The 12,240-nt window shown below is 39.0% G+C and overlaps 1 protein-coding gene across 1 annotated transcript in view; it reads left to right on the top strand.

Moving 5' to 3' along the window:
• Positions 1-12,240, top strand: part of LOC148084719 (copine-8) — a 45,400-nt gene that overhangs the window by 27,899 nt on the left and 5,261 nt on the right. Inside the window, exons 11-19 of the mRNA XM_087787881.1 lie at positions 123-198; positions 1,601-1,654; positions 1,723-1,784; positions 9,891-9,937; positions 10,755-10,936; positions 11,006-11,133; positions 11,697-11,799; positions 12,018-12,075; positions 12,156-12,229. Coding sequence (XP_087644007.1) covers positions 123-198; positions 1,601-1,654; positions 1,723-1,784; positions 9,891-9,937; positions 10,755-10,936; positions 11,006-11,133; positions 11,697-11,799; positions 12,018-12,075; positions 12,156-12,229 — 784 coding nt within the window. The remainder of the gene's footprint in view (positions 1-122; positions 199-1,600; positions 1,655-1,722; positions 1,785-9,890; positions 9,938-10,754; positions 10,937-11,005; positions 11,134-11,696; positions 11,800-12,017; positions 12,076-12,155; positions 12,230-12,240) is intronic.

Genomic DNA, 12,240 nt, shown 5'->3' on the forward strand with positions numbered 1-12,240 from the left:
CATTATTTGACCAGCAAAATACCAAAACTATCTGTCTCATAGTCCAGCAGCTCTGTCCTGCTGTGTGTTGTTGGAATCAGTCAATTTGGGCTCTATTTTTAAACATGTCTCTCTCTCTACAGTCACGACTTCATCGGTGAGTTCAGCACTAGCTACAGAGAACTGTCCAGAGGACGCAACCACTTCAATGTCTACGAGGTGAGATTGTGCTAACCAACAGGATTTAGGAGCTCTGACTTGTCTTGTGTTGCTGAAAGGACAGTTTTTGACAACAATGTCAGTAAAACATTTGTAACAACTATAAAAAACAAGGTGAGAATTCTGACTTAATCACCCATAAGTGAACTCTAGCAAGTGTCCAAATCCTTTTTGAATCCTCTCCGTAATGCTACACACACATCATCTCAGACAAAACTAGATAGATTGATACATAGACTTTATTAAAACCGACATTTAAGTTGAGTCACTGATATCAACTTGACTCACAGGAGCACATTTAGACATCACAAGTGTCATTTCAAGTGTGTGTATTACAAACCATTTTTTTTATTTTCAATCATAGAAGCTCACAAGTCCTTGTGTGTACCTTTTGTGCCATTGCCAAGGTGAAATGCATAAATCCCACACACATCTGTAGGTTCCCTGAGGTGGGTTTGGTTCACCTTGACATGCTTTCAGTACAAACTCTTTAAAACGGTGGTGCCGCTTAGCAGCAGTTCAAATGAAAGTTGCTTCTGCAAACACTTAAGGCATATATGTGTGACAATGTATTTAAGAAGAACACATCGTCTCTTTTAAGAAGCATTAACAGGTGGGTGCATTTGGAGATACTTTGCCTGGATCACATATGAAAACATAGTGATGTCAGAGAACATGCACAAGTGTATAAATGAAAACACACTTTTTATTCGCTGATTTAGTAACTGAATGGCTTACAGATTTAGTGGAAATTCAAATTTCACTCAGTGTTTATTTTAAGAGCACTGACACTAATGAAACATAGATTATCTGTTACTTTTTAGAGTTATAGGCAGATATGTATATCAATTTTAATTAAGCAACTGGCGCTCAATTGTCATCGTCTTGATCAAAATGAGCAATTATTAGAAAATTAGAAAATTTGGAACAATACCTCATGTCAAGGCTGTCAAGAGGCACATTACAGACGAGCACCAGGGAAGTATTTGGATGGATGTTTTTGGATGAAGATAAAGACCAGGTTGCATCAGTTGTTCAAATGGATGTACATATCTGTCTGTAATTCTAAAAAAGAAAGATTTATTATTACATTTATTGAAATTCCCCCAAATTCTGTCATTTTTTTGTAGTTAACTCTCTTAGCTGCTGAGGACTGCTGCTTGATGTTTAAATGAATCTGCCTCGAGTGCTTGGCAGGTGGCGTCAAAAGGTTTGTGTGAGCAGCAAGCAGCTCAAAATCTACCCTCCCATCATGCCTCCTGTTTATTTGGTCTTCCTTAATGAGAATGACATAGTTTGTTCCAGATTGGGGTGTGCAAGGGAGTTCTTAAGCGTTTAATACGAACTAACAGTTATCATTTGAATGTATTGAATACCTGATGACAGACTTGTTCTGTTTCAGGTGATAAATCCCAAAAAAAAGTTGAAGAAGAAAAGATATATCAACTCTGGAACGGTGAGACATTTGTGCGAGTTTTCCAGGGCTTTTGTGTTCAAACTGTCATACCTTGTTGTCACTTTCAGGTTACGCTGCTGTCATTCCTGGTTGACATTGAAGTGACCTTCCTGGACTACATCAAGGGAGGGTGAGTCCCCAGGTTTACTGAAGACACGCTGAGGAATGTTCCTCTGATGAGGTGACATGCTGAGCTCTGATAATAGGCAGGACTCTGTGCCTTGAATACCGATGATAATAAAATGAAAAAAACGTACATTTACATATGGAGGACTAAGCTGAAGGACTGAACCCATGTGGTGCCCGCTGTACTCGCAAGTGTGCCTCATGATCCTCCTTTGTGTTTCTACACTAACCAGTGACGTGCACTCCTCGGTGCATGTGAGCTTGGTTGGTATGTTGCTCAGAAAGGTTGAGCAGCCACGCGTGAAGGGAAGCTTGTCTGTGTTCTCAGACTTTATCAGGCTCAAAGTGGAGAGAGGGGGACGAAGGTGATGGCGGAGAATCTTTTTTTACTGAAGCATTCAAATTGAGGGTGGTTGTAACATCTAATATAAATGCACATTGGATGTGGATGTCAGATGTGAACATCTTTGACCAGTGGTCCCCAACCATCAGTACTCACACATAAATAATATAATTGACATTGTATTGATTATTAGTCATGGCTCACTGTGGGGTAGTGGTTGGGTGCCACACAGCAAGAAGTTTGCAGGTTAACTTCTATCTGCATGCTTTCTGTGTGCAGTATGTATCTTCTCGCTGAGATTTAGCGGTCCAAGAAAATATAGATGTTGGTGATGGATATTCTAAATTGTCTGTAGAATGAATGCCTGTTTGTCGGTGCAATTGGCTAGTGACCTCTTGAGGGTGTTCCCTGCCTCTTACACTTACTTATCAGTTGTGACACGAATAAGAGAGAATTAAAAAATTATTAAATGATATATAGATCCTAACATTTTTAAAAAACTAACCATATTTTGTTTGACTTGACATTTGACTTGACATTATCATGTACCCAACCCAACGAATGAACAGTCACATGATACTGAAAAATTATGTCGGGAAACTAGCAAAATTGTGACAAAAAAACATTTCTCAACAAAGAAACAACCTGAGGATTGCCTGTGAGTGAAGGTACATGTGTTGATGATTATGAGTATATTTGTCAAGTCGAAAGATAAGTGAAGTGCAATTGTTTTCTAAAGAAAACTCTCCTAAAGTCCAAATCATGAGCTGAGTCATCTAAAGGGCATCACAAAGTATTTCCTATGCTGGACTACATCGTCTTGTCTCTTTGTTTTCTCCTTTAAAAAGTAGCAGATCTCCCAGAGAAAATTATATATATAATGACCACAACACAACGCCCAGCTGGGGATGATTAGACTGATATTAAAAACTGAGCCCACCCTCCTCCAACCATGGAGCACTGACACTATTGCATTCAAACATTCAAATTCGGCTTTCAATAACATAATAGAAAAGGCTTTCGGCTGAATTCTCACTCAGCAGCAAAGTGGTTGTTTTCGTCACTTTGACAAGAGTCTCATTTGAGAGCCTGGGGGACAAATTCACTTCCTGTCTATGCATTGGATCAACACAATATTGATCCACAAGTGCAATCGCTAAACTAAGCTAATATAGTCGGGCTGCTGAAATTAAGAGGACAGAAATTGAGCCCGATGGCAGTTCTGAAGTAAAAGTATAGTCTGTATGAAGAAGATATTTCCAATACAGAACGATTCTCTTAAATTCTCTGTGTATGTTCTCTCTTTCCTCTGAGTAGCTTGTGAATATTATAAAGTCTACAACATTGATGCCTTTTTAGCAGAACCACAACCTCACTTTGGTTTGAGCCGGATCAGCAGGTGGTCAGACCTTCGGTCTTTAACAAAAAGCTAAAGTCAGAACCAGTCAGTCAGGACCAAGAACTCCTGGACTGATGCTACGCAAGCAAGCCTGCAGGGCTGATCGGGGGCCACGGTCTGGAGCACTAACAACATCTATGAATAGACAGAGTCTTTCAGTGACATTATTAGCTGGTGCATGTCCATCAGGATCCTGGTTGAAAAGGGACATGACGCAGACTACAAGGCTACGTTTACACTGCGGTTACAAGTGAACTGAATCTGTTTTTTCTGTCCATATGTTTCGTTTGTTCCACCGCTTATCCGGTTCGGGTCACAGGGGCAGCAGCTTAAGCAGAGAGGCCCAGACTTTCCTCGCCTCTCAGCTCTTCTCAGGGCTGCCCTTTGTCACCAATTCTGTTCATAACTGTAATGGAATTTCTAAGCGCGGCCAAGGCGTTGAGGGGCTCTGGTTTGGTGACCTTGGGATTGGGTCACTGCTTTTTGCAGATGACGCGGCCCTGTTGGCCTTATCAGACCATGACATTCAGTTCTTGCTGGAAAGTGTGTGAAGTGGCAGGGGTGAGAATCAGCACATCCAAATCTGAGTAAAGTATCTTTCTGTATATCCCTTTTTTTATTACCTGCCTTCCGTACTTATTATATTGTGTTTATAGCTTATCTTGCTGATCTCAGTGGAAAGAAATGTATACCTCGGATTTTATTGTATGCCTCAGAGATAAATAAAGTATCCATCCATCCATCCATCCATCCATCCATCCATTCATCCATTCCATCCATCCATCCATCCATCCATCCATCCATCCATCCATCCATCCATCCATCCATCCATCCATCCATCCATCCATCCATCCATCCATCCTCCATCCATCCATCCATCCATCCATCCATCCATCCATCCATCCATCCATCCATCCATCCATCCATCCATCCATCCATCCATCCATCCATCCATCCATCCATCCATCCATCCATCCATCCATCCATCCATCCATCCATCCATCCATCCATCCATCCATCCATCCATCCATCCACCCATCCATCCATCCATCCATTATGCAGACGCTGCACTGATCAGTAGTAGTGAAGAATGAGTTAAGCCATAAGACAAAGCTCTCTGTATACGGGTCGCTCTACGTCTCTACCCACACGTATGGTCACCAACAATGGGTGGTGACCGAAAGAACAAAATCGCGAATACAAGCGGCCGACTTATATATACCATATATTTACTGTTAACTGTGTGAAAAGCCAAATTTGCCTTAAATGTGACATTTCCAAATCAGAATCACCCCACATTTAAATGTGGTACTGAATAGGAAATGTATCTTATTTTTAAAAATGAGACTTTTGTGCCATTCTGACTCATGCTGCAAACGACAAATAAGGTTGACCATCAAGGCGGCAAAAGGGCTACTTCCAAAAATATAGAAGGAGAACAACTAACAAAGACTCCCAGGACACTACCTTTTCAGACAGCTTGAACACTTTCTATGCCAGGTTTGACAAGCTTAATACTGAGGAGGAGCATACAGGAGGATCCTGAAGAAGATGAAACCCATAAAGGAAGTGGGACCCGGTGGACTGTCTCCCAATACTGAAGGTCTGTGGGGAACAGCTAGTTTACATCTTCATTATGTCATTATCTAAGTTTGTAGTCCCCCCTCATTTTCAAAACCTTTCCAATCATACCAGTCCCTCTGCTGCCAGTATTTATGAGAAAAACATTCCTTCCAAGGACTTTATGAGCAGCACCGTTGAAAAGAGCAGAGGGAATCATCTGAGACTCACACCACCCTACCTACTCTCTGCTGGGACAGACACGCTGCACGCATAACCTGAGACATAGCAGAGCAGACCGTATTCATACCCACAGAACTCACTTTTTAACAGCTTCTTCCTGGCCAACTTCAGACTGATGGCAAAAAAAAAAACACTGGACTTCACTTTAATTACAGGTGCAATATTTTTACATGATGTTTTGTATTGTATGTGTGTTTCATAAAATATTGTTTCTATATACTTTTCTGCTATCATGCCCATTTCTTAGTGTGAATAGTGTTGTGGTTTATCTTCAAAGGCTGTATATATATACATGATACATATGATTTTTATCCGTATCCTAACTTTCATACTTCTTATCCCCATTTCTTACTTTCTCTCTACTTGTTGATCTAAGAGCCTAGTACAAGAGTTCCAATGTGTCTGGCTGCTGGTTATGTGCAAATGGCAAATACATTTTATTTTATTTGAGACAGTTTTACTAACAACATAAATACTCAAAGCCATTCGAAAAACAACTACAACTCAAACTGAAAAGTCCTTGTTTTTTTCCTAATTAAACAACTTCAAGGTTTCAAAGTTGGGGTTGCATACGGCCTGAATAGTAATTGTTCTCAGAGAGCAATAGAGACCATAAATTCTATTTCAATTCAATTTTATTTAAAGTGTTTTATCCTAACAAAGTTATCTCAAAACACTTTACAGTTGAAGTAAGACTATAGTGGAGAAAGGAAAAACAGATCCCAGCAATTAAAATGTTTAAATGTTTAATTAAATGTGAAATATTGAACTGTAAAATGCAGATGGAAGAAAATATGTCATAGGCAGACAGATGTTTATGCAAGGAGAAAAACATAATGTACATTTTTTTCACCCATTGTTTTGTTTTGAGACTCATTATTGGATGGGACATTTGTATTTTTAATAAATAATATGTTGTTCTGGACTCAGACTTGCAACCTGGGGTCTGTCGACACTATGCTTCATTATATATTGACATTAGATGTCTATAAAGCAATCTTTAATGAAAGAAATGTGACAATTTCTCATAAAAGTTCCATTATTTTGGTGGTTGCGTATTTTCTTGGTTCTTGAGCATTAGAGAAGACATAAGAGCTAATGAGAAAAAAGTTCAAAACTCTTTCATCACTGCCTGAAATCTTTTATTTGATGCTCAGACATGCAAAGCATTTTTTTTTCCCGTCATTCCCTCACATCCTGATTGGCTCTTTTAGACCCAATCAGCTAATTGCTGGCTCATATTTGTACCTCATGAGATCATGATCAGCATAAATTATCTAGCTTTCTGGTTCTCTACCTACCACAAGCTGGTCCATGAGTTCAAACTGTGTATGATCACTTGAGTCTTCTACAGAGTCACAAAGTCATTCATTAGACACCAAGATCATTAAATTACTCAGTATTGTGGTAAAATCCATTGTCTGGAGTGATGTCATATACACTTGATCACATCGATTAATTGATTAAAAGGAAGATTTTAATTGCTAAAAAAAAGTCATTCAGAATTTTAACTTTGTTAAGTGAGTTTGTATTTATCATGACTTTATAACCAGCTGAAACTAACTAACAGCTCCAGATTTCTTTTTGGCAACGGCCAGATGGACAGTGTCCAGCCGGCAGCATCTGTTTGCATATCATCAGGAGAGGTCGCGCTGCTCAACCTTTGATGCTGTTTTTAGTCAGTGCAGTCATGCATGCTCTTCTGCCTCTGGCGGCTGGATCCAAAATAAAGAGACTTGTTTGAAACAAAAAAACACTCTGAGCTGGAGAATTCCGACTTTTAGCACTTTCATACTAAATCTACCTTTGGGTCTGTTTAGCGAATCAGCTAGCTTTGAGCTAGATCTGCAGGTGTAGAGAAGAGCTTCTCCTGTTTTAAGTGACTCAAGTCGTACAACCGCAACACAAAAGGCCAAATGGTGTTCAAGTAAAGCTATGCAGGTCATTAAGAGGAAACTTGTTAAGTCCCTTGTTGGTACTTCAGGGTCACAGTTATTTTTCTTGAAAATAAACCAAGGGTACCATTTATGGATAAATAAACAGATGCATTTTGAGTGTGGGCCAAACAATAGATTCCTCTCCGTGTATCACATCAATGAAATGTTATAAAGGCATGAAGAATGTTGAAACTAGAAAGATAAACTACAACCCTGGGTATCTACGGCAACACTGTAAATAGTTCTACATCAGAGTGGAATACAGCTCTGGCGTTTTTATGCATGTACCTCATTAGACCCGGCTCCCTACGAGTGTTATTTCGTCATGTTGGTTTGAAACTGAGCTTCTGTGGCCTTTAACAGCAGGTGGAACATTGGGTCCTGATAAGGAAGCAGCTGGTGACACTGTATTCAGAAGAGGAAATGCATACACGCTGTACTCGCCATTCTATGAACACAAATGCCGCCGCTGTTTATCTCAAGCAAAATAATCATGGAAGATAAGAAAATTGTTTCTTGTCATTTATTTTGATTATTCTCTATTTGTGTGTGAGAACACCACAGTCAGTATCACGTTTAAGGAAGTTTTAAAAATCTATCAAAGATTACCTATAAATTGATAAGGTCGAGTGTGCATGTGATTTTTTTTGTGTGAAACTACGCTTTTAACAGCTTCAATGGAAGTTGACATCAATGGGTTAAGGGTAACTTCTAATTGTAACTCAGTTGGTAGAGAATCAGACTTAAGTTGTCCCACATTGTTTTAAAAATGCATGTGGCATTTTGGCATTTCTGGTGTTTTGGTATATCTCTAACGAGAAAACTGTTCACACCATTTAGAGGAATCGCAATTAAGTGTCAAAGTTCTTATCCAGCCAGGAATCATTTATAACCGCATGTCTTGGGTTTTTGGAGAAATGCTTTCATATGACTTTGAGTAATTAAAAACTTAAATAAAAAATATATCTATCTAACTTTTAATAAGTTGTTAACTACAGACAACTTCCAAAAGTGAACATCAGGAAAAGGTCCACAGCAGAAAACTGAAATGTTGATAAGAAAGTGTGCCAGCTATCTGTTTTTCTTCAGGACACGACAAAATGTTGTGTCTCTTCAAAACAGACTCACATCTAATGTCAGTTGTGATATCGATGTTCTGCTCATGTCCGCTGCCTCTGGATGTCCTTTATCACACCTGCCAGATTATTTCACCCAGTGCTGAGCTTAACGCTTTGCTATTGTTCTTTTCAGATAATGTGAAATTGTTTGGGGCAGCTGTGATTCATATCAACACAGAAATATTCTCTTTTGATTAATTGAAAGTTCAGGGCTGTTTAGTTAAAGCAAAAGTGTCAAACATTTACACAGATAACAAAAAATAAGCCGCTATTATTCAAGAGCTTTACTGTAAGTCAAGAAAAGTTTAAGTGACAAAAGAAAATAACATATTTAGGATTATGTTACAAATATGTTAAAGACCAATATAGATATAAGTCACGAAGCAGCACTGTCTTTTCTCACTGGTTCAATTAATAAATGTTATGGTCAGACTTTTTCTGTACACAGTAAACACATTCAGCATAGTCATGAGACTTTGCTGGTATTTGACCACAAATGACCCAGGGACCCTCCATCAGACAGGGTTGTTCGTCAAACAGAGAAACTTCTTCTGAAAACTAATCTGAGACAGAATGATGGACAGATCATAGAAAAATGGCTGAAGCAGGCATGCTTGTCTACCAAAATTCAACATGGACTGTAAAGGTTTGGACATTTGTGCTGGTCTATTTCTCTCCATTCTATTTCTTTCACCAGCATGCGTCTTGAGTCCGTCTCTTGTGTGCACTGCTCCAGATAATATACTTGACTACTTGAGCAAGATTATCTGCTGTCAAACTCCAAATTGTTCAACAACTAGAGGTTAATTCTGGACCCTTTCATGTCACCTTGTGTGACACAGCCTTTACACACCAAGTGGTACTAAATCATTTTGTCAATGTGACAATTTAATTTTCTTAGTCTTGTTTGGTCTTTTGACATTTTCATTACTGTTCAACTTCACCTTGTTTCTCCCAAAGTTAAAAAAGAGACATGGATGGAGGGCATGCATAATTTAGCCGGTTCCACTGTGTCAGCCCACGTGTGGAGGGCTGGACCAGTTCCTAACTGTCGCTGTCCTTGAATCCGTCTCCTTGCAGAAGTCTCTTCATTTCATTGTTGAACCAGAGGGCTCCTGCACAGAGCAGCCTGGATCAGTGACTGAAGACATGTCTAATGATATGATCTGACCATATATTATCTTCATGTATAGTCTGTTCGCTCAGTCTGTACTGATTTAGCAGACCATGACCCTTCAGATTTCACCAGCCAATAAACACTTTCACAATGAAATAAACTTAAATATTTAAACATTGTAAAAGGAGGAAAAATGTTTTTGACTCTGAATCAGAAAAAAATCTTGCAGTAAACAATTACACCAGCTAACGAAAGAATAAGATGGGGAGAAGAAAATCGTCCAGGGAAAATAAATGTATAAATAAATGATTGGATAGTTGCAACATTGTATTGTTACTGTTAAACTATTTGAGATTTTGGAAGTTAATAATGTCTCCTCTTTTGTCTCTAAAGGACTCAGATCAACTTCACGGTGGCCATCGACTTCACAGCCTCCAACGGTGAGTCTATTTACATGTCGGACGCCTCGGGAACATTTATTCAAATTCACACCGACGGAAGTGTTTCCTAATGGTGCTCTCCATCAGCCGGCAGCCGCACGCTGATTAAGGAGCGTGTTATCGCTCCACCCTGCAGCACGCTCTTGCGCAGCAGCAATAGAACCAAATCCTATTAAAGCACACCAAAGCTTCCAGGCCTTACTCAGGAATATTTATGACTGTAATCTTTACAAGTTTATGAAACAAACTGAGCGTCAAGAAATGCCTGGAGCTGATTTGCATAATTGTATTTCACATCTTGGACGGACTCTGTAATTAAGATTATATTAAAAAGAGGAATAACATCATATATTCATTAATCGCTGGATCCAGTCAGCCGGAGTTATAAGCTGACTGACGTTATTCAGATGGAGAGACCCGTTTATTGTTAAGAAGAATTAGCATCCAGATTACAATACTCTCTAAATTATTATCTTATAATTAATTAATTCATCTGCTCTTATCATAACAGTGTATTAACAGTTTCACCATAACTAAATACAAATCCAGACTTGACAAGTACGTTGCTTTTAACAGTCGATTAAAACAAATGAAGATTATTAACGGGGTTTTGCTTATTGTGACAGTTGAGGGGAGGCTCAATTTAAGCAATTTAAGTTACCATTGTTGATCGCCTCCTTAAATTAAACTCATCACATGTGAACGTTAGATGTTTGATGTCACAGATTGTAAATGTTTAAAGGTGAATGCTTGTTTAGGTACCGGGACACAACTTTTAAACCTTCTAGCTAACATTCAAATATCGCGCCGTCACCAGGAAACCCAGCCCAGCCCACGTCCCTCCACTACATGAGTCCCTACCAGTTAAATGCCTACGCCATGGCTCTCAAAGCCGTTGGGGAGATCATTCAGGACTACGACAGCGACAAGATGTTCCCTGCCTTAGGGTTCGGAGCCAAGCTGCCACCTGATGGACGCATCTCTCATGAATTTGCATTGGTAACGCTGCCTCATATACTTCTGTGTTTTATTCATTTTCTAATGACTTGCATTTATTCACACCTGTAGAACGGGAACCCGCAGAATCCATACTGTGCCGGCATCGATGGTGTAATGGACGCTTACTACCAGAGTTTGAAGTCCGTGCAGCTCTACGGACCCACCAACTTCTCTCCCGTCATCAACCACGTGGCCAGGTACAACTTGTTTTACAAGCTATACAGAGCAATTTAGTGAGCAAAATTAAAAAATATAGGGTTAAGAAAATAAAAAAAGAGTAAAAGAGTAAAAACAGATCAAAGACTAAAACTGTCATATTCATGGCAGATGTTTAAATGTATATTCATAAAAGAGATTTGTGGTGATTTTTTTTTTTTTAAATGATCTATATGTTACTTCATGACAATACAACATAGTAAAAAGAAAAATAAATCTAAATAAGTTTCTATTTGAAATATTCAACCAATCCAAATGATAAAAAAAAAAAAAAAAAATAGATAAGTAATGATATAAAAATGTGTTTCTTAAGAGAAATATAAGTAAGCTTTGGAACGATCTTCCTCTCTCTTAGCGCTTGATGGAGTCTACTGACTCTTTCAAGAAACATCTTAAGACATTTTTATTTGTGCAGGCTTTAATTAAAAAAAAATAAAATAATTGCGAGGCAAAACCAAATATTATAAAGTCAAGTGGAAAGAGTTGTGTTTTTCAGGGCTCTCACTTTAGCTTCAAAGCATCTCCTGTTCATTTATCTTTGCAGGTACGCAGCCTCAGAGAAGGACGGATCTCAGTACTTTGTGCTCCTCATCATCACTGACGGTGTCATCTCAGATATGGCCCAGACGAAGGAGTCCATTGTCAACGTAAGAGAATCTGTTAACAATTTAAAGAAAGAAAGCAAGTGACAGAGGATGTAGTAGCACACCTTATTTTTTTTACACACACACATTATGAAAGGGTAGGCATGCAACACAAACACCCCCTCACACACAGTGTGGGTGTATAAAGTGCACTACTGTAGCTTGTGTCACGTGTCTTAATGTGAACTAGTGTTGATATGTAATGTTGTGTTTCTCCGCAGGCATCCTGTCTGCCCATGTCAATCATCATCGTAGGGGTGGGGCCGGCCGAGTTTGATGGTACACACAAATCTTTATTTATATTTGTATTTCATAACTAATTACGATATCTAACCATCTTTCTTTAATTTGGATGTCAGCAATGATAGAGTTGGATGGAGATGAAGTCAGAATCTCTGCGAGAGGAAGACTTGCGGAGAGAGACATCGTTCAGGTCAGGTTCTT

Source organism: Callionymus lyra, chromosome 3, assembly GCF_982586985.1.
Source record: "Callionymus lyra chromosome 3, fCalLyr1.hap1.1, whole genome shotgun sequence".
Taxonomy (NCBI): domain Eukaryota; kingdom Metazoa; phylum Chordata; class Actinopteri; order Syngnathiformes; family Callionymidae; genus Callionymus; species Callionymus lyra.